General features: G+C 39.5%; 2 protein-coding genes across 3 annotated transcripts in view; one reads left to right on the top strand and one right to left on the bottom strand.

Moving 5' to 3' along the window:
* Dcaf13 (DDB1 and CUL4 associated factor 13) overlaps positions 1–6,968 on the bottom strand; it is a 32,184-nt gene extending 25,216 nt beyond the window's left edge. Inside the window, exon 1 of the mRNA XM_069991191.1 lies at positions 6,820–6,968. Coding sequence (XP_069847292.1) covers positions 6,820–6,889 — 70 coding nt within the window. The 5' untranslated portion in view covers positions 6,890–6,968. The remainder of the gene's footprint in view (positions 1–6,819) is intronic.
* A 118-nt stretch (positions 6,969–7,086) lies between these two features.
* Slc25a32 (solute carrier family 25 member 32) lies at positions 7,087–21,763 on the top strand. Of its 2 annotated transcripts, XM_069991189.1 has the most exons (9): positions 7,087–7,532; positions 12,246–12,396; positions 13,591–13,676; positions 14,781–14,941; positions 16,265–16,378; positions 16,880–17,025; positions 18,101–18,230; positions 19,804–19,855; positions 21,542–21,763. In XM_069991189.1, the coding sequence occupies exons 1-8, from the start codon at positions 7,379–7,381 to the stop codon at positions 19,813–19,815; spliced, it is 954 nt and encodes a 317-aa protein (XP_069847290.1). In that variant the 5' UTR covers positions 7,087–7,378; the 3' UTR covers positions 19,816–19,855; positions 21,542–21,763. The 2 variants fall into 2 exon arrangements, with proteins under 2 accessions (XP_069847290.1, XP_069847289.1); XM_069991188.1 differs by having other exon boundaries at positions 19,804–21,763.
* The last annotated feature ends 1,325 nt before the right edge of the window (positions 21,764–23,088 follow it).

The following is a 23,088-nucleotide window of genomic DNA, read 5'->3' as shown; positions in this document are numbered from 1 at the left end:
TTATGTGGTGCTGAGGATTCGAATCCAGGGCCTCATGCTTGCAAGGCAAGCACTCTACCACTGAGCCACCTTCCCAACCCCCTAGGCTCACACTTTTAAAAGGGACCTTAAATTAACAGTCTTCATGTGCTTTAGATTCTGTGTCCCGCTAGTACAGCTTTTGGGAGATATTTTTCTTTCAACATATGTACATTTAGGTAGACTATGCAATTAATGATGTTTTTGGCAAAACAAAAAATAAAATCTTGGTTCAACACTATGATAATATGATAAGCTCTCAAGTTTTAATCCAATTTCAACATTTTTGTCTACCACAGTTGAAAAAACTTTCAGGGAATAGTGGCTTTTGCATAGTACCAACTTAATGCGAATATATGCACACTGGAACCAATTGCTTATTTTGCACATTTCTGTGATGAATAAATGTGACATCAGTAGCTGTGTACCTTTCAAAGAGCTGAACTGATTCAGTTAACCCAATACTGTGCTAAGGAAGGAATGGCTACTTCACAAGGATAAGTAATCCAGTTCACAATATTACTAAGTATTTCTAATTCTCAGCCCCATTTATTAGTTTTGGAAAGGTTATTTCTGAATTATGTTTAGAAATGTGCTACTGACTATGATGTAAGCAGCTACTTTTAAAACTAATTGATATTTTAATAATTTTAATAGTTAAAAACCAAAAAAGTGATTGCTCTATTTCCAAATATTTTCATGTAAGCAAAATGAATTTTTAAAATTCATAATTTTACCTATGGATGAAATTATATTTTTCCAGCATGGAGACTGAAAAGCTAGGACTTCAAGTGGCTCTTTTGCTCATGGCTGGCACTTTACCACTTGAACCAAACCTCCAGTCCAGCTTTTTTGCTGGTTAGAGTTGGAGTTTCCAGGACTTTTTTCTGTCCAGACTGGCTCTGAACTGTGATCTTCGAGTTCAAAGCCACCTAACTAGCTAAGAATGGAAGCACAGCTTTTTTTCTCAGCTCTTTCCTTCTCAGCTCTTTCTCAGCAATCTTAGCTCTTTTCCCAGCTCTCTCTCTTCCTCAGGTCTTTCCCAGCCACGTGGAGTGCCAACCTGGTCCTAGCAGGTCTACTGAATAAACCTACACCTTACCTGAATACCACGTGCATGGTATTCAGGTATTCATGGCTACCTCTTTTTAAAAACCTAACATAAATGGTGCCATGACTCAGATAAAGGGCTTAAAGTCAGGATAGGAGGAATTCCTCTCCGGTTTTTTTCCTCTTTTTTTTTTCTTTTTTTGTTTGTTTTTCCCTTTTTGCTCTGAGGAATACCCACAGTTCTGATAGCCTTTTGTGAACCGGTCTGTCTGCTGTGGACACAGCGCATGGATACCATTGCTGGCTTTCACATCTACATCCACACTACTTCTCTACTCTGGTGAGTGAAACTACTCTACGGTTCTCTATTGCTCAGTCTCTGTCCAGATGTGGCGCCATGCCAGAGTGCTCCTATGGCCTTTAGCTGAAAGGCCAGTCACCTTTGAAGCGGAGGACGGTTGGCTTTGGGGGCTTGGCCATTTCTCTCTAGAGGGCTCTGGGGGAAGTCGGGAGCCACTTCTGCCTGGTCAGCTCTCCTTCACTCACCAGACTGACTGTCCTACACATTTAATGGGGTGCTGCGAATCACACCCGAGAGGTGAAACCCCTTTTCTAATGCCTCCTGTGCTCCCTGGAAAGCCAGAGCACCTAATTTTTATGCCATTCTCAGATGTAGACAGTTATTGCCACTGAAGTGGTAAATGGTCAAAGATATCTACACATTGTTCTCAACAACTTTAGGTTTTAAGCCGGGCGCTGGTGGCTCACGCCTGTAATCCTAGCTACTCAGGAGGCTGAGATCTGAGGATCGTGGTTCAAAGCCAGCCCGGGCAGGAGAGCCTGTGAGACTCCTATCTCCAATAAACCACCAGAAAACCGGAAGTGGCGTTGTAACTCAAGTGGTAGAGCGCTAGCCTTGAGCTGAAAAGCTGAGGGACAGTGCCCAGGCCCAGAGTTCAAGCCCCATGGCCGACAAAACAAAAAAAAAAAAACACAACAACAAAAAAAAACTTTAGGTTTTGAGTTTTGCCTTTTTTGTTTTGTGTTGTGTATTCTACTACTGACTACGTGGTTCTAAAATACTGGGCCTATCTGTGCTAAAATTCTCATCACATCTAACAAGTTTTGTCATTGCAGAATATTTGTTGGTCAATTCTTGATAAGGACCCAGGTAAGCTCTATTCTATTTGATCTCATTGTTGCTTTAATTGGAAATAATAAAGGGCTTTTGTGGCAAAGATTGCAGTTCAAAGCCAGCCTGGGCTGAAAAATCCCTAAGACTCCATCTCCCAACTAAACTGCAAAGAGCCAGGCTGGAAGCATGGCTCAAGACTCTTATCTCGAACCAGCAAACACTCCAAGTGGTACTATAACTCAAAAGTGCTAGCCTTGAGCAGAAGTGCTCAGGGACAGTGCCCAGGCCTTGAGTTCAATCCTCCTTGAATACCAACTGGGACAAGCCATCCCAGCAACAAGCACCTAGACTTAGCCAGTCTGGGGAGCAAGGGACCATGGAGAGGAGTAAGAGGAGATGATATCACATCAGCAACTTTGTGCCTGCCTTTTCAAAATTAACCAGAGCCGGAGGTCAACAGAAGTAAGAAGCCTGCCCATCTAGTGTCTATACCTGTCCACCTATTAACTGGACAGGAATTTATTTTTTTTTAGGAGGTTACAAATGATTCAGGGTTCTTTTTTTTCTCTCCAAGAGGAATTTATTTTTTATTTTTTTTTATTATGAAAATACTGTACAGAGGGGTTACAATTACATGGGCAAGATAATGAGTACATTTCTTATCAAGCATTGTAGCCTCCTCCTTTGTTTCCCCTTCCCATCCCTTCCCATCCTCCCTCTGCCCCCCCCACCCAATCCTCCCCACTGCCCCCCACACAGGAATTTATATTCTTGCCTTTGTTACCTGACTTCTCCTCTACCTAGTCACCAGATGTCAGAACTAGCTAGGGACATTTCTTTTTTTTTTTTTTTTTTTTTTGGTCCGGTCGTGGGGCCTGAACTCTGGGCATGGGCGCTGTCCCTCAGCTCTTCAGTTCAAGGCTAGCGCTCTACCACTTGAGCCACAGTGCCACTTCTGGCTTTCTTCTTTTTGCTTCTGTGGTGCTGAGGAATCGAACCCAGGGCCTCAGGCATGCAAGGCAAGCACTCTACCACTGAGCCACCTCCCCAGCCCCACTAGGGACATTTCTACCAACATTTTTCAGCCCCAAGTCCTTCCTCTTGCCATTTATTTGCTCTCTAGTATTTTTCAGCCCCTCAATGCTCATGAGACTTCTCCAGACTTCATCTATGAACTCACGCCACCAAGGGACAGCTGCTGCTTGCTGCCTGGGAAGGGACAAAATTCCAGCCTTTTACCCCTAATGTTGACACCCCTTGTCATCAGGAAGTAGCCAGAGAGAATCTGTGCCCTATTTCATGATTATTAAAGGCTGGAATGTAAGGTCCGCTCCTGAATGGCAAGCAGACTTCACCCAGTACCTGCGTTACCTAGGCAACTGACACACCTGGAAGAGGTCACATCTGCATCCGCTGAGGTCACATCTGAATTTGATGTGGCCACACCTTTCTCCGCCCATACCCTAGATAAGGCCTAGCCCAGGCCCAGGCGCTCTTTCTCAGCTCTTTCCTTCTCAGCTCTTTCTCAGCTCTCTCAGCTCTTTTCCCAGCTCTCTCTTTCTCAGGTCTTTCCCAGGTCTTTCCCAGCTGCATGGAGTGCCAACCTGGCCTGGTCCCAGCAGGTCTACTGAATAAACCTACCCCTTACCTGAAAAAAAAAAAAAAAAAGAATGGAAGCACAAGCCATTTTCATATATTTTCAAAGTAATTTCTACACAAAGTTTTTGTAATCACCTTTTCAATCATTAAAATCGACTTTGAAGGAACAGATTATGTGTTTTTTTCTTAGAAAAATAAAAATTAAAAAACAAAACCTCCTAGTTAATATCCATAATGACAGAAATATCTGTCAAATGTAAGAAATGCTCACTATATTGAAAATGAACTATGTAACTTGCATGTGGGACGTGAGAGAGTAAGGGAAGGGGGGTAACATTGTCCAAAAAGAAATGTACTCTTTGCCTGACTAACTTATGTAACTATAACCTCTCTGTATCTTTACAATAACAATCTTTTAAAAATTCAAAAAGAATGCTTACTTTGTTAGGTACCACAATTCTTACTGTTATTAGAAGCAAGGAACTTTGTCATGAAAAAAAGATTGTCATTGTCATACAAAGTACAACATGCTGGCATATTCAGAAGGCAAAAGCAGATATTCTATTGTCAGCCCTTCACTATTCTCTGAATACATATGTCTGAGATGAGAATGTCAGTATCAATATATATTATAAAATAGTAATTTGTTTTGAAGAAACATAAACTGATATCTTTTTTCCCCCATACTGTAACAAATAGCCCCGAATATCTTTGATTTTACTGGAAGTTCAATCTTCTTTCTGGCTTAGTCTGGCCTCAATCTCTCTCTTCAGCCTTATGTCCTTTCTGGAGCTCAGCTCCAGCCAAACAGATTTATCCAGTTACCTCAAATTGTATTGTGCTTTCTATATGAGTCCCTCTGTACACTTTATCTTCTGTGAAAAACCCATTCCAACTTCTGTGCTAACCTATCTAAACGCTATTCACTCCTTTAAAATATACACATTTACCTAGCTACTCAGGAAACTGAGATCTGGAGTATTTTGGTTTGAAATCAGCCTGAACAGAAACTCCATGCAATTCTGTCTCCACTTAGCCAGCCAAAACTTGGCTGGTGACATTTCTCAAGGTTAAAATGCCATCAGAACAAGCAATCAAACAAGTGAAGGCTCTGAGTTCAAAGTTGAATATCATCACCACCATAAAAAAAAAAAAACCCCAGGGGCTGGGAAGGAGGCTCAGTGGTAGAGCGCTTGCCTTGCATGCCTGAGGCCCTGGGTTCGATTCCTCAGCACCACATAAGCAAAAAGAAAAAAGCCGGAAGTGGCGCTGTGGCTCAAGTGGTAGAGCGCTAGCCTTGAGCTGAAGAGCTGAGGGACAGCGCCCAGGCCCAGAGTTCAGGCCCCATGACCGGACCCAAAAAAAAAAAAAAAACCCACACATTTTAAATCTTACATCTATAAAGTCTCACATATTAACCAGCTACATCAGATTCACCAAGAAAGTTTTAGAAACAGATTTTCTAGTGTTTATTTCAGTGGTTGAATACTGAATAAAATTTACAAGGAAATACCATTAGCAAGATAAAAAAGAAATATGGTAATACAGAACTCTAAAACTTAAAATATGCCATTTTGCTAGTACCACTTCATCAGACAGTTATAAATAGGGACATATGGGGGGCGGAGGGAGTTAAAACTTTAACATGACTTAAGAATTTCTGTGTGTGTGTGTGTAATGGGGTGTGAACTCAGGGCCTGGGTGTGGTCCCTTAGCTTTTCTGTTCAAGGCTGGTGCTCTAACATTGGAGCCACACCCCCACTTCCAGCTTTTTGTTTCACTTAGTGATTCTATGACCAGCCAGCTACCCATGCGCGCTTCATTCATCCAGATATGCAACTAAGTGCAAAGTGTTGTCTAAACACAATACATATACAAAAATTATTTTTCTTCTTTCTGTAAGACTAACAGTCAAAATAATAATTATGTGATAAAACACTCTGACAGAAATATGTCATGGAAGCCTAGAACAGAAGTGCTGAAATGGAGGGGGGAGGTGTACATGCAGCTGTAAGATTATTGTTCACAGAAAGCTTCCCAAGTTTGACAGATAAATTGGGTAAAACTGTGTGCCACTGGAAGCCTGAAAAGAAATGTCTCAAATGCACTCATATTGTAAAAGTAAACATAAGCTACTTGTGGGAAAAGTAGTGATGGTGACACTGGAGATGAAGGAATCAGAGGTTCAACGAACATGGAGGTGTCAAATTGAAATAGCAAAGACCTTGGGAGTGGAGATCATAGATTTTACATCATGTCACTATATATGCATATAGATATAGATATATATATAGAGAGAGAGAGAGAGAGAGAGAGAGAGAATCTTTACTAATCAAGGAAGAGAAATATTGTTCCAGCTTCACTTACAATTTACACCGCATCGACATTCAAGATGACAAGGTCTTTATTTCTTAGGCCCATTCCTGCCTTAAAGCCTTTGCACATGTTCTTTCACTCAGAATGATCTACTCAAACAAGACTGCCCCCTAACATTTAAGTATCACATAATTCCTAAGTGGCAAGCATGTTAATGGGTGAATATACCAGTCATTATTTTCACTTGACCCATTGCTTCCTCAAATTTTCCACAAGAGTTAGGGAAATAAGAAACCCAACAATAACAGATGACTTTAAATTCCATCTTTGTCTCTTCCCACAGGTACAAGTGGGTAATCTGCAGTAGCACAGGGATCCGACCAGTAGGAAAGTTTGTTTAAAGCTCATTAAAGTTTGTTTGGCTCATTTAAACCGCGCTGTTGAACAGCTGTAACGCAAGACCACCGGCCATCCTTCCCAGTAACTATTTCCCAAGGGTCGCGGGAGGGAAATCTAGAGAAGGCACTTTCAGAAGCTGTCATTGGCTGCTCAGTTCCGCGACTTGGCAGTGAACACAACGTCGCCCCGGCGGGACCCCACGGGGCCAGCCCGCAGCGGCGGCGCCGACCCCGCCCCGGCCCCCTTCACTCCGGAAGAGGAGGCGCTGAGGGCACTCCTTCCTCCGGACCAACGTGTCTCACCTCTCTGTAAGTCCAACTTGGTTTCGCGGATGTAGTTGTCCGGGTTCCGGCTCAGCATCTTCACCTTCATTTTGGCGCCTCAGGCCCACCGGGACCCCACGAGCCTTCTTCCCAAGACTGACACCACCCCAGCACGCTCCACTTCCGCCTCGTGCCGGGTACTTCCGGTCACGTGACGCCGGCGCGTGTAAAGCGGCCGGCGCGGCAGGACCCGCGGCGCGCTCCGTAGTTGCTCCGCGAAGGCTGGCGGGGGGCGGTCCTTCTGCTTTGGGCTCCGTGGGTGCTGGTGGCCGCGGTAGGCGAGGCTGGGCGGGGACTGGGCGGACCCCTTCGGCGGGCTTCCACCGCTCCGACACTGGCGTGACCTGCGGTTGGGCCCGCACACCCCTTCGCGCCCGAGTGGTTCCCGCTGGGCGGCTGGTGTTCTGGACCGTCCCGGAAGTGGGCTCGGGCCCGGGGTTCCCGCTCTCGGCTGAGCACCGTCGCCACGGTGGCGGCCACTGCATCACCTCCCACCTCCGCGGCGCTGGGCGCCGTGGTGTCGACGGGTCCCGAACCGATGCCCGGCCAGAGCCAGCCGGCCGCCGGGTCGTCGGCCTGGAGCACGGTATTCCGCCACGTCCGGTACGAGAACCTGGTAGCTGGCGTGAGCGGCGGGGTCCTGTCCAACCTGGCGCTGCATCCACTCGACCTCGTGAAGATCCGGTTCGCGGGTAAGTGTGCCCGCACACCGACACGTTTCCCTCGCTGTCAGCCCGATCCCGGTGCAAAAGACTCCCGAGGGAGGCCGTGGTCTCCCGCGCCTCCACCGTGCATGGGGAGGAGGGCCTGCAAAAGGTTGCTTTCTGCCCGCCTCGTCCAACTCTGTGCAACTCTGTGTAGGAGTGGGTCTGGCAAAGGGGCTTGGTCCCTGTGTGCCCTGCTCCCCAAGACTGAGTGGAGTAAAGTATGAGAAGAGATTGTCACAGTTGCTTCGCATACTTGTAGTTCATTCAAATCTTAAAGGCTGCCACGTGGTTTGCCAGCATAAACTGGAAGGAAAGTTCAAGTGCTGGGGAGAGAGCCCAGTCCTAAGTAGGTGGTTAGGTTTGGATAGAATTTTCTTGAAGATTTCTTTCGGCTTGATCGTATACAGTGTGATCCAATATCCTGTAAAGGAAAAAAAAAAAAAAAGAGTTAGACTCTGAAAATTATTTTGTTTAAGTCTATTGAAATTAGAGTGCTTTAGAAGTTCAAGTCACAATCTGAAAATGATAGCTTCAATGATGATATTTTGGTAACTTCATTTGGAAACTATTTTCTGCCTTGAGAATTAAATGTGTACAAGTGGTTTATCGTAGAGTAATTCTGTGTAGTTTTGTTCAGTTCACTTGATATGTCTAATCCGGGACTGCTGTGTACCATTACAGAAGTTATTGCCTTGGGAAACTTAGTCTAATTGTAGGTTTGAGACTTACACAAAAGATAATTCTAGACAACATACTATTAAAGGCATAGTAGAATAAATCCAAATACAAAGTAGGTATACAAATAGTCTCAAGAAAATTATAGATTACCTATGGCTGTATGGATCCAAACCGGTTCCATGGAAAACTGGGTCTTGAGTTTCTTCATGTAGTGAATATGTTTACAATCAGGAAGACACCCTCTATATGGGGAATTAGACAGAAATTATAGGTATTAATCTAGAAAAGACACCACAAATGCACATTTTCTGATGCTTATGCATGTGCAGATTAATTATGATCGTTGAGCAGTAAACTTCATTGACCTTTTACTAGGAGAAACACTATGCAAACCAAGAGCTCTAGATGTATTATTTTATTCATTGTCCTGTGAATTGATTAGCCCTTGTTCAGATAAGGATAAATAGAGATGATTATGTTGCCCAAATCACAAGATTGTGAAGATGCAGCTGGAATTGAAACCTATGCACCTTAACTTTGAACCCTTTAGCAGTTAACTACTCTGCAAATCCCTGGTCTTTAGTGGCTTCAACATGAATAAAGAATTTTGAACTGGTCTGCAGATGAGGACTTGTTTCTTTGAATCTCTCTTCTGCGGCAGTGTCTAGCAACAAAAGTAGAGGCAGTTGAAATGATCATTGAGGAGTAGTGTGGTTAGCCTAGTGAATTTCAGATGGCACTAGGAAGTAGACTGCATGCTTGAGGGAAGGGAATTCTTGGTACTGAAATGGGTGTGGGAAACTAGTAAGACTGATGGGATACACAGGAAATTTGGATTGAATAGGACCTTAATTAAAGATCTAGGAGTCAAAGCAGGACTTGGTAATAATAAAGCCCAATGTAGCTGAAATGGTGATAGAAAAAGAGAACTCTTAGGAAGACAAATATTGAAAATAAAGATAATTGAGTGGCAGCAATGCCGAGTAACCTATTGTAGTTTTAATGCTTTCATATCATTAACCTCATTTAATAAAATTAGTAGCTAGTTATGGGGGAGGGGATAGTTTTGACTATATGTGCTGTGAAAGCCAACCTAGAATCTTTCAAGTCAAGTAAATTGGAACTCAGCGTGTTCAGAGTTACAGAAACATTGCAGATCACTTCATATGAAGAGACTAGAAAACTAGAGGACCCAGTTTAGCTTGGAGAGAGAAAAAATACTTATGATATTTGTTGAACTTCCATGTCATGAAAGAGAGCTGCCTCGTTGTTGGTTGTTCCTAAGGCCAGTCCTAGGTTGAAAGGAAATTACAGGGAAGCAGAATTAGAAGTGGCAAAAAAAAAAAAGAAAGAAAAAAAAAGTTGGTGGTGCTATGAAATGAAACTCACTATGACTTAAGTGTGTAAGACAGGTTAGATGATAAAAATTAGAAGATGCACTTATGTTGGGTGGAAAAGTAGCATTAGATGATGATTCCCATTATAACTATATAATCTTTTTTAGTTACGGTACTTCTGTTTAAACTCAAGGCCTCAAACTAGCTAGGCAGTTTCTTTACTACTTGAGCCAAACCTCCAGCTGTGTGCTGTATTTCTAAATCCTCAAGAATAAGAGAGAGCCCAGGGGCTGGGAAGGTGGCTCAGTGGTAGAGCGCTTGCCTTGCATGCATGAGGCCCTGGGTTCAATTCCTCAGCACCACATAAGCAAAAAGAAAAAAGCCGGAAGTGGTGCTGTGGCTCAAGTGGTAGAGTGCTAGCCTTGAGCTGAAGAGCTGTGGGACAGCGCCCAAGCCCAGAGTTCAGGCCCCACGACTGGACCCAAAAAAAAGAAAAAAAGAGAGAGAGAGAGAGAGCCCAATGAAGAAGAATGAAAAATTAAACATAATAGAAATAATAATTTCATAAAATAACCCAAAAGCTCAGTAATGCATAAGTTAAAAGTGTGTGAGTGGTTTTTGTGAAGAATGTAGAAAGAATATGGCTGTCTGTAATATTAAGGATGGAACCAAAATGTAGAGTCCAGAAACAAGATTAGCACATAACATTTTCTATTTATCTAATGATATAAATAATACTTACTGAGTGCTTGCATTATTCCAGGCATGATTCTAAGGAAGTTGCATGTATCAGTTCAGTTTATCCTTTGTAATTTCTTTTTGTGGCTAGGCTGGGTTTTGAACTCATGGTCTTGTATTTGCTAGGCTGGCACTTTTTCACTTACGACATGCCTCTGGCCATTTGTAATTCTTATGGTTAGATTCTGTTACCTTGCCCCACTTTTGGATGTGGAAACTCAGGCGCAAAGTAATCTAACACTACTCAGAGCCACACAGTTTTGTTGTTGGATAATTTGGTATAGTCAAAAGGAAAATTCAAATGTTAGAAATTAAGATGTTAAAAAAAAAAAAAGAAAGAAATGAAGATGTATTTGCACAAGCTGTTGACCTGTCTAGCAGTATAAATCCTAAAAACAAACTAATCATTCTTACCTATTATTCAGGTATTTAATACTCTAGGATTAAGTAACTTCCCAAAATAATAAAGGAATACTGATTTTTACCTGTAAAAAAGTAAAAGTGTATCTTTGTGGTATGTTTTGTCTTATCTCAAAGAGAAATTTCATTGTGAGCTTATTATTGAGAGAAAAATGGAAGGATACTTGGAAGAAGACCTTTGTACAAATTGGAGACACAAATCCAAGGGAAGCATCATAAAGATTATAAAGTACATGGCAAAACATTACTCAACAGCCACTCCATTATCTGCTTTTAAACTTTTGTATAAGCAAAATCTGTGAAGTAGATATTTATACTCATATAATGACGATGCTGAAGCTTAGAAAGATTGAGTAATTAATAATAAGAAATTAGATATCAAACCCAGTCCTCTGTACTTTACTCATTTCATAATGTAACATTGACAGGTTACTCATTAAAGAAACTGACATTTCCCCCTTTGCCTGGCCGTGGTAAACAGTGATTTTTTTTTTTTCTTGCCAGACTCCATAAGACACAGTAGAGCCAAAAGGACATGATATGCCAGGTTTATCATCTAGACAACATTACAAGATTATATTTACAAGATTGGCAAGAAGAACACTTTAAAATGCCACAACTAGTTGGAAACTACTGCTGTCTTAAAGTAGGATGATAGCAGCAATGTTAATTGACAGAGATGAACAGATCTAAGAGAGATGAACAGATCTAAGAGAATTTTCTTCAAACTAAGCAAGATTAAAGGCCTTACTAACTGATAAAAGGGATAGGAAGGAAAGAGTCATGGATGGCCCATGTATGTAACATAAGCACCTATGTAGATAAAAGTAGCACTTGCTGAGCTATACAGAACACTGGAAGAATAAGAATAACTTTGGAAAGGATGGGAAAAAAACTAGTCCAGTTTTAGATATGTTCAAGTGAAATACTTCTCTGTTATGGTTTTGATTTGTGTTAGTAGAGAAGGTACAAATTCAGAAAAAAATATTTAGTCCATCCTCTACAGGTCTTGCTAGCATTCTTGACATAATTGAAGTACCCAGCTAGATTTTTTTGGGGGGGGAGAGGTGGGTCATGGGGCTTGAACTCTGAGCCTGGACACTGTCCCTGAGCTCTTCAGCTCAAGGCAATCACTCTACCTCTTAAGCCACAGAACCACTTCCGGTTTTCTGGTACTTAATTGGAAATAAGAGTCTCATGGACTTTCCTACCCTAGGCTGGCTTTGAACCCTAATCCTCAGATCTCAGCCTCCTGAGTAGCTGGGATTACAGGGGTGAGCCACCAGTGCCCAGCAAGATTATTTTTTTAGCAATACTTTTTAATGTTTGAGTTCCTAATCATAAATATTTGCAGCAAAAACAGTACTTATGGCCATTTTTTGGTTCTGGGCTTAAACCTAGTGCCTTGCACCTGCTAGGCAACTGCTCTACCATTAAGTTATATTGCTAGCCTAATACCTGTGTTTTTATGTGATTCTGAACTAGAATTTTTTTCTCACCTAATTTTGTGTATCCTTTAATGCAGTGAGTGATGGACTGGAACTGAGACCAAAATATAAAGGAATCTTACACTGCTTGACTACCATTTGGAAAGTCGATGGACTTCGGGGACTTTATCAAGGAGTAGCCCCAAATGTGTGGGGTGCAGGCTTGTCCTGGGGGCTCTACTTTTTCTTGTGAGTAGATCTGGAAGATTTTATAGTATTAAAACTAAATGAATTCTTGGTTTGTTTGTTTTAACAAACAATGGTGAGTCATTTCATTAGTTTCTCTGTATTAGAAGGGTCAGGAAGCAAAATGGCTTGTTAATTTCCTTCTCAGCCAGCTATTGTTAGCTGAGTCATTTAGTCTGAAAGGGTTTGTAATAGGAAAAAATGTAAACAGGTAAGATGGAGAAATACTCTTACTCATTTCTTTGAAGTAAATTCAGGAAGGTAAAATGTTTAACTGTATTACTTTTGTAAATACATTAGAAGAAAGGTTTTAGTCAAATCTGAAAATGGCTAACTCTAGATTCACAATGAAGTTGTAAAGTCTCTTCAGAATTCTTGAGGATTTGTGTTATATTACTTACTTTTGAGTATTTCTAATGGCCAAAATAGACTATAAAAATTTGAATGAGCCAATTTGTTTTGTTTTATCAGTCGTGGGGCTTGAACTCTGGGCTCGTGTGCTGTCCCTGCACTCTTCAACTCAAGGCAAGCACTCTACCGCTTGAGCCACAGCACCACTTCCACCAGTTTGTTTTTTTTAGTAATTTTGTAAACTGTTGTAAGAACCTGAAACTATTTTCTAAGATGAATCCTATAAATTCACTCAAATAAATTTTATTTTCTCCCTTTATAAGAAATTCCTTCTAGGGGCTGGGAAGGTGGCTCAGTGGTAGAGCACTTACCTTGCATGCATGAGGCCCTGGGTTCGATTCCTCAGCACCACATTAGCAAAAAGAAAAAAGCTGGAAAGTGGCGCTGTGGCTCAAGTGGTAGAGTGCTAGCCTTGAGCTGAAGAGCTGAGGGACAGTGCCCAGGCCCAGAGTTCAGGCCCCACGACCGGACCCAAAAAAAAAAAGAAATTCCTTCTAGAGCATCTCAAAATAGAAAATCTTATAAATAGCATAACATTATGACAGTTACTTATTCATCCTTAACCAGTCTCAGAATATTCAAAATAGCTTACTATTTGTGAGGAGGGTCATAATTCTACAGTAAACAATTTCCAGCATATTTATTCTTAAATAAAGTCTTATTTTTCAGTTTCATTATACATTGACGATTACTTTAGGAATAGTGTTACTAAGTTGTACTCTAAGACAGACAGACTGCTTTATGAAACCAGATCAAGTTAAAATGCTATGTTTAATTTTCTTTCAGTTATAATGCCATCAAATCATATAAGACAGAAGGAAGAACTGAAGGATTAGAGGCAACAGAATATCTCATCTCGGCTGCTGAGGCTGGTGAGGCAATGTGTGAAATATAAAACTTGATTTTTTTTCCCCTGTTTTTTTGAGGCAGGATCTCACTGTGTGTCTCAGCTTGGCCTATAACTCCATGGCCAACGTTGGCATCAAACCCAACCTACCACCTTGGCCTTCAAACATAGCTTTTATTTGCTGTCCCCTCCCCCTTTTTAACACTAGAGTTTAAATGTGCTCTTCTGTTTATATATTAATCATTACTACATGAAATTTCTTATTAATATTAATTTCTAATTATTAATAAACAGGTGTTATTGATAACTCCTGATAGGCTAATATTTTAAATTTATTGCTAAACATAGTAAGGTTTAGAAATGTTATGAATCTCAGTAGATTAAGGTGATTTTGTACAGTGTTTCAGTAAAGTATAATTTCAGTTTTCAAATACAGTTTACTAGCCTTGTTTCTTTGTCTTGTGTATGTTTACTCTCCAGAAGGCAAAATAAAGTAAGACCCTAAGTCTTTATAAATTTTATTTTGATATTCTTGGTTTTGCTCTTTTTATTTTTAAGGTAAGGGATAGCTTACTGACTTTAATAACTGGCTACTAGAGACCTAAATAATAATAGCCTCAATATTTATTGAATAAAAGGCTCTTTAGGAAACTCTCAAAGTGAAATCTGTACTAAATAAAAATTTTTTACAGAATTGACACTCTAAAGAATATAAAATATAACTGACTACATGGTTAGTTTTTGAGGTACAGAGACTACTTTGAATGGACTTGAGGAAGAATGATAGAGTTGGGATGGACATATGTGTACCCATGCATAGATTCCTGAGGTGCCAGATCCTGGTTCTCTCCCCCTAATCCTCAATCCATCTAGTTGATGCTATGTCTGATTCCTAAGGTCTAGATCACCTTCCCATTCAGGTTCTACAGTAGGCCTCAGTGTTGTAGAATAAGGACATCTTTACTATTCACATTTTTTTTTTATAGCCACCAAAAACTGTCTATTTTTGATCCTAAGACTCTGCTTCCGGCCACATCTCACCATTGCAGATACAACTCCTTTGTACTCTGATACTTTGTGTGATGGACTGTGCTTAATGCTAAGTAGTCTGCTTTAAATCTGATTTTAGGAGCCATGACCCTCTGCATTACAAACCCATTGTGGGTGACAAAAACTCGCCTTATGTTACAGTATGAAGGTATTGTTAATACCTCACCACGACACTACAAAGGAATGTTTGACGCACTTGTGAAAATATATAAGAATGAAGGTGTGCGTGGATTGTATAAGGTAACGAATTACTATTAATATATTTCAGATAACTGTAGACTGTATTTGCATTGGCTCTTGTTTTTGTCTCGCTTTGTTTTTCAGACATTGTCTCACTATGAAGTTCAGACTGAACTTGAGCTCATAGTTCTTCTTGGACTCCCAAGTCCTAGGAGTAGACTTGTGCCATATCTGGCTTTTTTACTTTTTGCACATTGGCTCTTTTGTCTTGCTTTTGAATTACTATGTTTAGGCCTAAAAAAGAAGCCAACCTTGTGCAAGAAATAATAAAAATGGAGATCTAGTTTATAATATTGAAATTGTACTTGAAAGTGTGTATGCTCATTACCATAAAATGTATCTTTAGCTGGAGGCCGGTGGCTCACACCTGTAATCCTAGCTACTTAGGAGCTAAGATCTGAGGATCACGGTTCAAAGCTAGCCCGGGCAGGAAAGTTGGTGAGACTCTTATCTCCAATAAACCACCCAGAAAACTGGAAGTGGCGCTGTGGCTCAAGCAATAGAGCGCTCGCCTTGTGCCTAAGCCCAGAGTTCAAGCCCCATGACCGACCCCCCCCCAAAAAAAATGTATCTTTATAATACTGATATCTATGAGAACTGGCTAAAACTTCGTCAGGTGTTCTTTCAGTAAGTCACACTTACCTGTTTTCTACTTCTACTCCTTGCTTATCCTCATAAAAAATAACCTTAAACCACATATAGTTTAAAATCAAAATTAGATACATTGAATTTGTTTTTCAGGAATTATGTAATAGCTTTTGAAGTCAGTAACTTGAAGTTGATATTATTGATTACTAAACTATAGGCAAAAATTTTAGAATGTACCAGGTACTTGTACCCATAATCCTAGCTACTTGGGAGGCTAAGCTCTAAGGAATACAGTGTGAAGCCAGTCTCAGCTAAAGGTTAAGCATGGCTTGAGTGGTAGAATAGTGCCCACAGTGAGTGAAAAAGTGAAGCAAGAATGGAAAGACCTGGATAAAATTCAAGCCTCAGTACTGACACACTTTTTGCTTTCTTTTAAATATCTATGCTTGAAATATCACTACCTTTACTTTCTTAACTGAATTTAAGTTCCTACCCATAACCCAGTTCTTGATAGTATGGACCTTGATGTTTATGTCCATACCATTCAAAGAAAAACTAAGTTAAAGAAAATCTAAACCTAAAAAAATAAAAAAATCTTATTTTAACCCCAAATAAAATGTGATTTATGCAAAGTGTAATTTGCTTAAAGTTCTATTTTAAGTAGTCAAAATATTTTACTTAAATATACCTTTCTTTAAAAGTTGTTTTTAGTATGTTTCAAATCTTCCCTTTTAGGGTTTTGTTCCCGGGCTCTTTGGAACGTCACATGGTGCCCTTCAGTTTATGGCATATGAATTGCTGAAGGTGAAATACAACCAGCAGGTCAACAGATTACCAGAAGCCCAGTTGGTAAGATGAGTGTTGAAGAAATGATATCATTTACGTTTATGGACAGTTAGTAAGAATTTTTTTCATGTGCTTGCTTCATGTAATATTGCTGTGGTTGATATAGCATAAGCTAGTGTCATACAAATATTGAAACTAGAACCCCATATAATATAGGGCTTGTATTAAAGAAGGAGACAGTATTTTTCATGTAAGGACTCATTAAAAATTTTTCATGTAATTTTTACCCCTGCATTAAAAAAAATTTTTTTTGTTGGTTGTGGGGGCTGAACTCCGGGCCTGCACGCTGTCCCTCAGCTCTTCAGCTCAAGGTTAACGCCCTACCACTTGAGCCACAGTACCACTTCGGCTTTTTTCTGTTTATGTGGTGCTGAGGAATCAAACCCAGGGCCTCATGCATGCGAGGCAAGCATTCTATCACTGAGCCAAATTCCCAGCCCTACCCCTGCATTTTTGAAGAAATTCTTGTCCAAAGAAAATTACAAATGTTTTCTGTCATTCTAGAGCACAGCAGAATATATATCTGTTGCAGCACTGTCCAAAATATTTGCTGTGGCAGCAACATATCCATATCAAGTTTTGAGAGCCCGTCTTCAGGATCAGCACATGTTTTACAGTGGTGTAATGGATGTAATCACAAAGACATGGAGGTAAGAGCATGCGGAATATCAGAGTTGCTCTGAGGAAGTATTTCGTATGTCTTATATGTCCATTACAGTATTCATTTTATAAAAAAGCCAACTTGCTATGGTAAAAGTGTGGCTGGGGTTCCTGCTTTCCCATTTATTACATATGTGTCCTTGAACCATATTTCTCCGAGGCTTGATTTCTTCATTTGTAAAATCAGACTATCACAGCTGACAGGTTTTCATAAAAATGAAGCAGGATACATGAAAGTGCTTAGAAAAAAATTTAGGTAGTATAAAGTATTTGAATAGTATTGAATACAGAAGCCACAAACCTAGTTTAACACATTCAAGAAGACCCATACTTGTTACTGATTCCAAAGCTTTTTCAAGTACTTCTCATCTCTATTCATGAAGACCTATTTACTTGTTCTTCAGCATGAGAGGAGTTAAACAATTATGGGTCCATTTTATCCTAAAAGGCCTGAGGCAAGTATTTAGAGTCTTTATTTTAATATGTACTGTAGAGTTGTATCACATTTATATAACTTATGAGATTTTTAATACCTTCATTGATCAGTTAAAATTCCTGCATTTTCATCCATTAAAATATATGACAGCTGGGAGCTGGTGGCTCATGTCTATAAGTCTAGCTACTGTTTATGATTAATCAGCAAAAAGCTGGAAGTGGAGCTTTAGATCAGGTGGTAAAACACCAACCTTGAGTGAAAAAGCCATGTGAGAGTGCTCCATCCTGAATTCAAGCCTCAGTATTGACACATCCTAAAATCTATATGGTGTATATACTATATATGAGATATATATATATATATATATATATATATATAATATATATATGTTAATTGAAAGCACTTTCCAGTTCACTTTTGAGGTGTCAGCTACCCTTTTCTGTCAGTTTAGAAAAGAATTGTAAGCCCTCACAAATGACTTATAAACTATAGTGACTCAGAACATTGTAAACATAGACTTAAATCATAGGTTTGACTGCTTACTCCCTGTTTTTTATCTGTTAAGCATGTGCATTTTGTAAGGCTTGCCTTAAGAATTTAAGCTTTTATCTACTTTTTTCCATCTACAGGAAAGAAGGCATTGGTGGATTTTACAAAGGAATCGCTCCCAATTTGATTAGAGTGACTCCAGCCTGCTGTATTACCTTTGTAGTATATGAAAATGTCTCCCATTTTTTACTTGACTTTAGAGAAAACAAAGTAAGCTAAAGAAAATAATTCCAATTTCTCTGCCCAGACCACAAGTTCCTTTGTGTTTGAGTCATGAAACTGAGAAGAATGCTGCACAACCAAATAGCTCATAATCAAAATTTATCTATAATCATTAGAAGTCAAAGAACTGCCAAGTCTTCTCAATGTTTCCTGCTCCTTTGCTTCTCCAAATATGTGGGACTGGGCTACCTCTAACTGTAATGCCTGCTTCAGCATAATGTTAAAACTGGAACAATGTGTAGAATTTCACAAATTTTACCATTTCATTGTTCCAGTAGAAACTACTTGGCACCATTTGTAAATAAGATTAGATAAATACTTTTTTTCTGAGTTCTTTTGCCTACATAGGCTTTAAAATTGACTTTTGTGCAATAGGAAGAAAGTGGCTTCTTACAAGATTGTCATTACTTAAAGATAAACTGAATAAGCTATTGCTCAAATCCAGACCATTTTGAATGGAGACATTTTAGTGAGATTAAAAACTACTGAAAATTTACTGTAGTTTTAATTTAACCAAAGCACACTATGGAAATTGAAGAAGTTACATACTTCTCTGAGAAATGCCTAACATCTTTCTGCTAATGTTTTCCCCCCAGAGGCTCTTCTATAATTTAAAATGTAATCTTGGATCCAGTTCTTTTTTGGTCATAAGTAGTGTAGTTCAAAGTTATAAAATCTGAATTTCTAGGATCCAGCATGTCAGCCTTTAGTTAGTATATATGGTATAAATTACTAGAGATGATAAGTAGATCATGTTTCACAGATGCTTGAATGTTTGAGATGTGTTTATTTAAAACATGGAATAGAAAGCTGGGTGCCAGTGGCTCATACCTATAACCCTACTTACTCAGGATGCTAAGATCTGAGGATTGTATCTCAAAGCCAGCCCAGACAGGAAAATCTGTGAGACTCTTATCTCCAATTAATCTCCTGTGTGTGTGTGTGTGTGTGTGTGTGTGTGTGTGTGTGTGTACGTGTACACATGTACATGTGTGTGTGTGTGTACACACGCACACATACAGAGCCAGAAGTGGAGCTGTAGCTCAAGTAGTAGGGCACTAAACTTGACCAAAAAAGCTCAAGGACAGTGCCAAGGCCCTGAGTTGAAGCCAGGACTGGCAAAGAAAAAAAACCCAACAAGGAATAGAAATGAGAAACTGAACTTTCTACTTTAATTTTCACATACATGGATCCAAGTGCCAAATAAGTGATTAATAATACAAATTACATTAGTGGCCACTATTGATTTTATTTGGCCTCATTATAGATATTTATAAGTAGTGTCTATAAGGCTTACTCCCAGAGGGTGTCAGAAAAATAGTTTATTTATCATAAATAACTGAGTGTTATTGCACTCCATCTGTTTGTTGTTAATAAAAAATTTTGGCCAAAGTCATATTTAAATGGTTCTTTGAAATAAATCTACTTTTTATATTTTAGAACTGGCATTTTTGAAAAAAATAAAGATGAAATGATAAATACCTAATTCTGTTTACTAAAATATCTTATAATATGCATAGGAGTGCTTTATAAATTATGGTGTATTTTTTCATACTTCTAGGTTATGCTATAAGTCATATGAAATTACACTTCTGCCTATATGGAAAGCCAAGGTATAGTTGATACTTGGAGTTTCATGTTACCCCCTTCCCCCCCCAAAAAAAAGAAAAAATACATATGTTCTCTAAGAGAGCATACAAACTTGCATTTAAAAAAATAGGTATTAAATAACTATAGTTCTTTGTTAAGAGCATGCAAGAAAGTGCGTTAAGAGTTCTGAGAAAGAAGAAATCTCATTCAGCAATAGATAGTTACTGAGTCAGGGGAAGAATAATTTTATGGGTTTGTCAGGTGTTAAGCCTAACCTTCAGAGCATTCTGAAAAATGACTTGGACAGTAAAGGTTGTCCAGTCCAGATGTAAGGGGGCTGGGCAGGAGGTAGCTTAGACCTGATTTGACAGGGCCTACGTGATGATTTATAGCTTGGGGGGAACTACAGCAGGGTTTACAAAGCAGAAAACATTTAGCTTGGTCCTTGAAGGAAGAGACTCTAAAAGCAATCTCAAGAGAACCTATGACAGCTTGAGAGCAGAGGTGGCTTGACTTGAACAGTGAATCGTCAGTGTAGTAAGTAAAAGAACAAGCTGAAAGGTTGGGGCAGAGAAGTCTTGGAACCTTACTAAGCTGCTGCAGCTTTGTTAGGAAAATGAGAAAAAAGTAATTAAAACAAAGAAGACTACATCTTATGAATGACAGAAAGACCAATCAAATAGGTGGAGCAAACTCACAATTGAAAGCATTATCAATGTGAATATTTCAATAGGATGAAGTGATGTCACTGATAACTTTAAGCTGATTGAAATTAAAGAGGCAGTGGAAAGATCACAAGCAGCTAAGGAGATAGGGGAAACTTCCAAGTATTCATTTCACTATTTCTGAAGTTTGGCAGATAAAGAAATAGAACTAGGGGCCGGGAAGTTGGCTCAGTGGCACAGTGTTTGCCTCGTACGCATGAGGTCCTGGGTTCAATTCCTCAGCACCACATAAGCAGAAAAAAGCCAGAAGTGGCAGTGTGGCTCAAGTGGTAGGGCGCTCGCCTTGAGCTAAAGAACTGAGGGACAGTGCCTAGGCCCAGAGTTCAGCCCCCACAACAAACCCAAAAAAAGAAAAAGAAATAGAACTAGCTTGAAAAAAAGGGACTGAGAGTCCAAAAAGAGGAAAACGTGTGAGAGGTTAAGCAAAGAGAAAGCCAAAGACTGAACTCTTGGAAATATAGGTAGAGCCAACAAACAAAAATAATTTTGTTGTAGCTGTACATCAGAGAACATGATCTAAGATGATTATGGGTATTAATGCCTTGTGAAAGGCAGGTGATTTCCCACTACAATATATGCTTTTGTGGTCTAAAATATTGTAAAAGACTTTACTTTTATTCTGTCTTCTAAAACTGTGTTAGATAGCATGCAGAAAATGTGAAATTTTGGGTTGAATTCAAATTTCTAAGGGCATAAATAGGAAGTAGGCTATAAGATGTACCTGTAATGAATACTTGTTATTCCCTACCTCTTCCTTCTTGAAGTAGCCTATTGCTTCTGGGAAACTACCCTTTCCCTTCATTCCCAGTTTTGTGATTTAGGTGAAATCAGCCTCACCTGACATAGAATTGGGTCCTCATTAGCAGATCCGATCTCAATGCACCATCCCTATTCTTAATTATAAATGGTTTGGAATTAGCATTTATTTAAACTGGCCCAGTCAGACTGACATTTAAAGATGTTTTTTCCTCATCATACTGACAGACTGCTTTGTTATTTCATGAAGATGCATGTAACTCTAGACCTCCTGATCATGAATTGGGCAAAGCAAGTCTATCCAAAATGGAGTCAACATCAAAGAAGTAAAAAAAGAAACACAAAGAAACTAGGTTTGAGTCATATGACTGTCATGTTTCTCCTAAGCAGCTTGTTCCCTCTTAGTTTTCAATTGAGTGAAGAATAAATTTCCTTTATTTTCAAAAACAATCTGTTAGTTTTTCTTCTGCTCCTAAATAACAGACTCTGATGCAGTCCTTAAACTCTTTTCACTTTCCTGTCAGCTACTGTGACCATTAACAATGGAAATCAATGTCACCTTTACAAAAACTGAGCACTTTGGGGCTACTGAAGTGGCTAGGGGAAAGCCGCTTCACCCCTACAATGTTTTCTGTCCTTAAGAGCCTCTGTAGCATGGATGCATTGGTAGACATTGACCTGGGACACAAATTTACTCAAAGAGGTCCATCCATATACCATCATGTCTGAAGTTCCTCATCACCAATCTTCCATTCTTTTTCCAAGTTCCTGGCCATGCAGCAAAACCATTAGCAACTGGACATGAATTTGTGTAGATCTATACTTCTGGCCATCTTCTAACCCATCCCTGTTCCTAAGCAACTTCAACCATTTTCACTTTTATTTTCATAGCTGCAACCCATTTCAGCCTTACTTCCCTTGCATTTTTGACCAACTAAGGATTAGATCAGAAGTTTGGTTGTTTCTCGGGAATACTTAGTTGGAGAAAGGCACTTAGCCCCTTTGGAATATTATCTATCGATGGACACTGCAATATCCTATAATGCATAAGAGGTTTAAAAAGGTGATGTTGACCCAGAGTTGGGTCCCGATCAGCAGATCCCATCTTAATGCACCATCCCTAATCATAATTATAAATGGTTTGGAATTGGCAGTTACTTAAACTGGCTTAATCAGGCTGACTCTTAAAGATGTTTTTTCCTTAATAGACTGTTTGTATCTGCATAAATGATTCCAAAGAGACGGCTCACTCAGGACACAGTTAAATGCTGTACTGTAAAGCTTGACTCAGTGTTCCCATATCTCTGTCCAAATTCCACTAGACATGATGCCTTTCAACTAAAATCTCAAATTCACACATATATAACTTCTTTTTTCTTAGCAGGGGTAGGGAGTAACATTCTTTTTGGAAGGGAATTTTAATGGAAACACCCAGCAGATTACATCGTGATTTAAATACAACTGATGAGGGACAGAACTTTTCATCAGCTGAGCTGTGCAATGCACACATGGGAGTTAAGAACCTTAGTTTTTTAAATTTTGACTTAAAGGTGTTTTTTTTAACCATGCTTGAACAAAACCACATGCAATAAATCTGAAGGTGAGGTTACTGTACAGTTACTATAATGCATATACTATGTGTGTGTGTGTGTGTGTGTGTGTGTGTGTGTGTGTGTGTGTGTATATATAATTTCATAAGGAGAAATTCCTATTCACATAAAGAGTCCACATAAAGAAGGAAGAATACATGTTTGGTTCTGTTTACCAATTTTGAA

Source organism: Dipodomys merriami, unplaced genomic scaffold, assembly GCF_024711535.1.
Source record: "Dipodomys merriami isolate MVZ:Mamm:240054 unplaced genomic scaffold, mDipMer1.0.p SCAF_4, whole genome shotgun sequence".
NCBI lineage: Eukaryota > Metazoa > Chordata > Mammalia > Rodentia > Heteromyidae > Dipodomys > Dipodomys merriami.
Note: the sequence above shows the minus strand (reverse complement) of the source record. Positions and strands in the feature narration are given on the sequence as shown.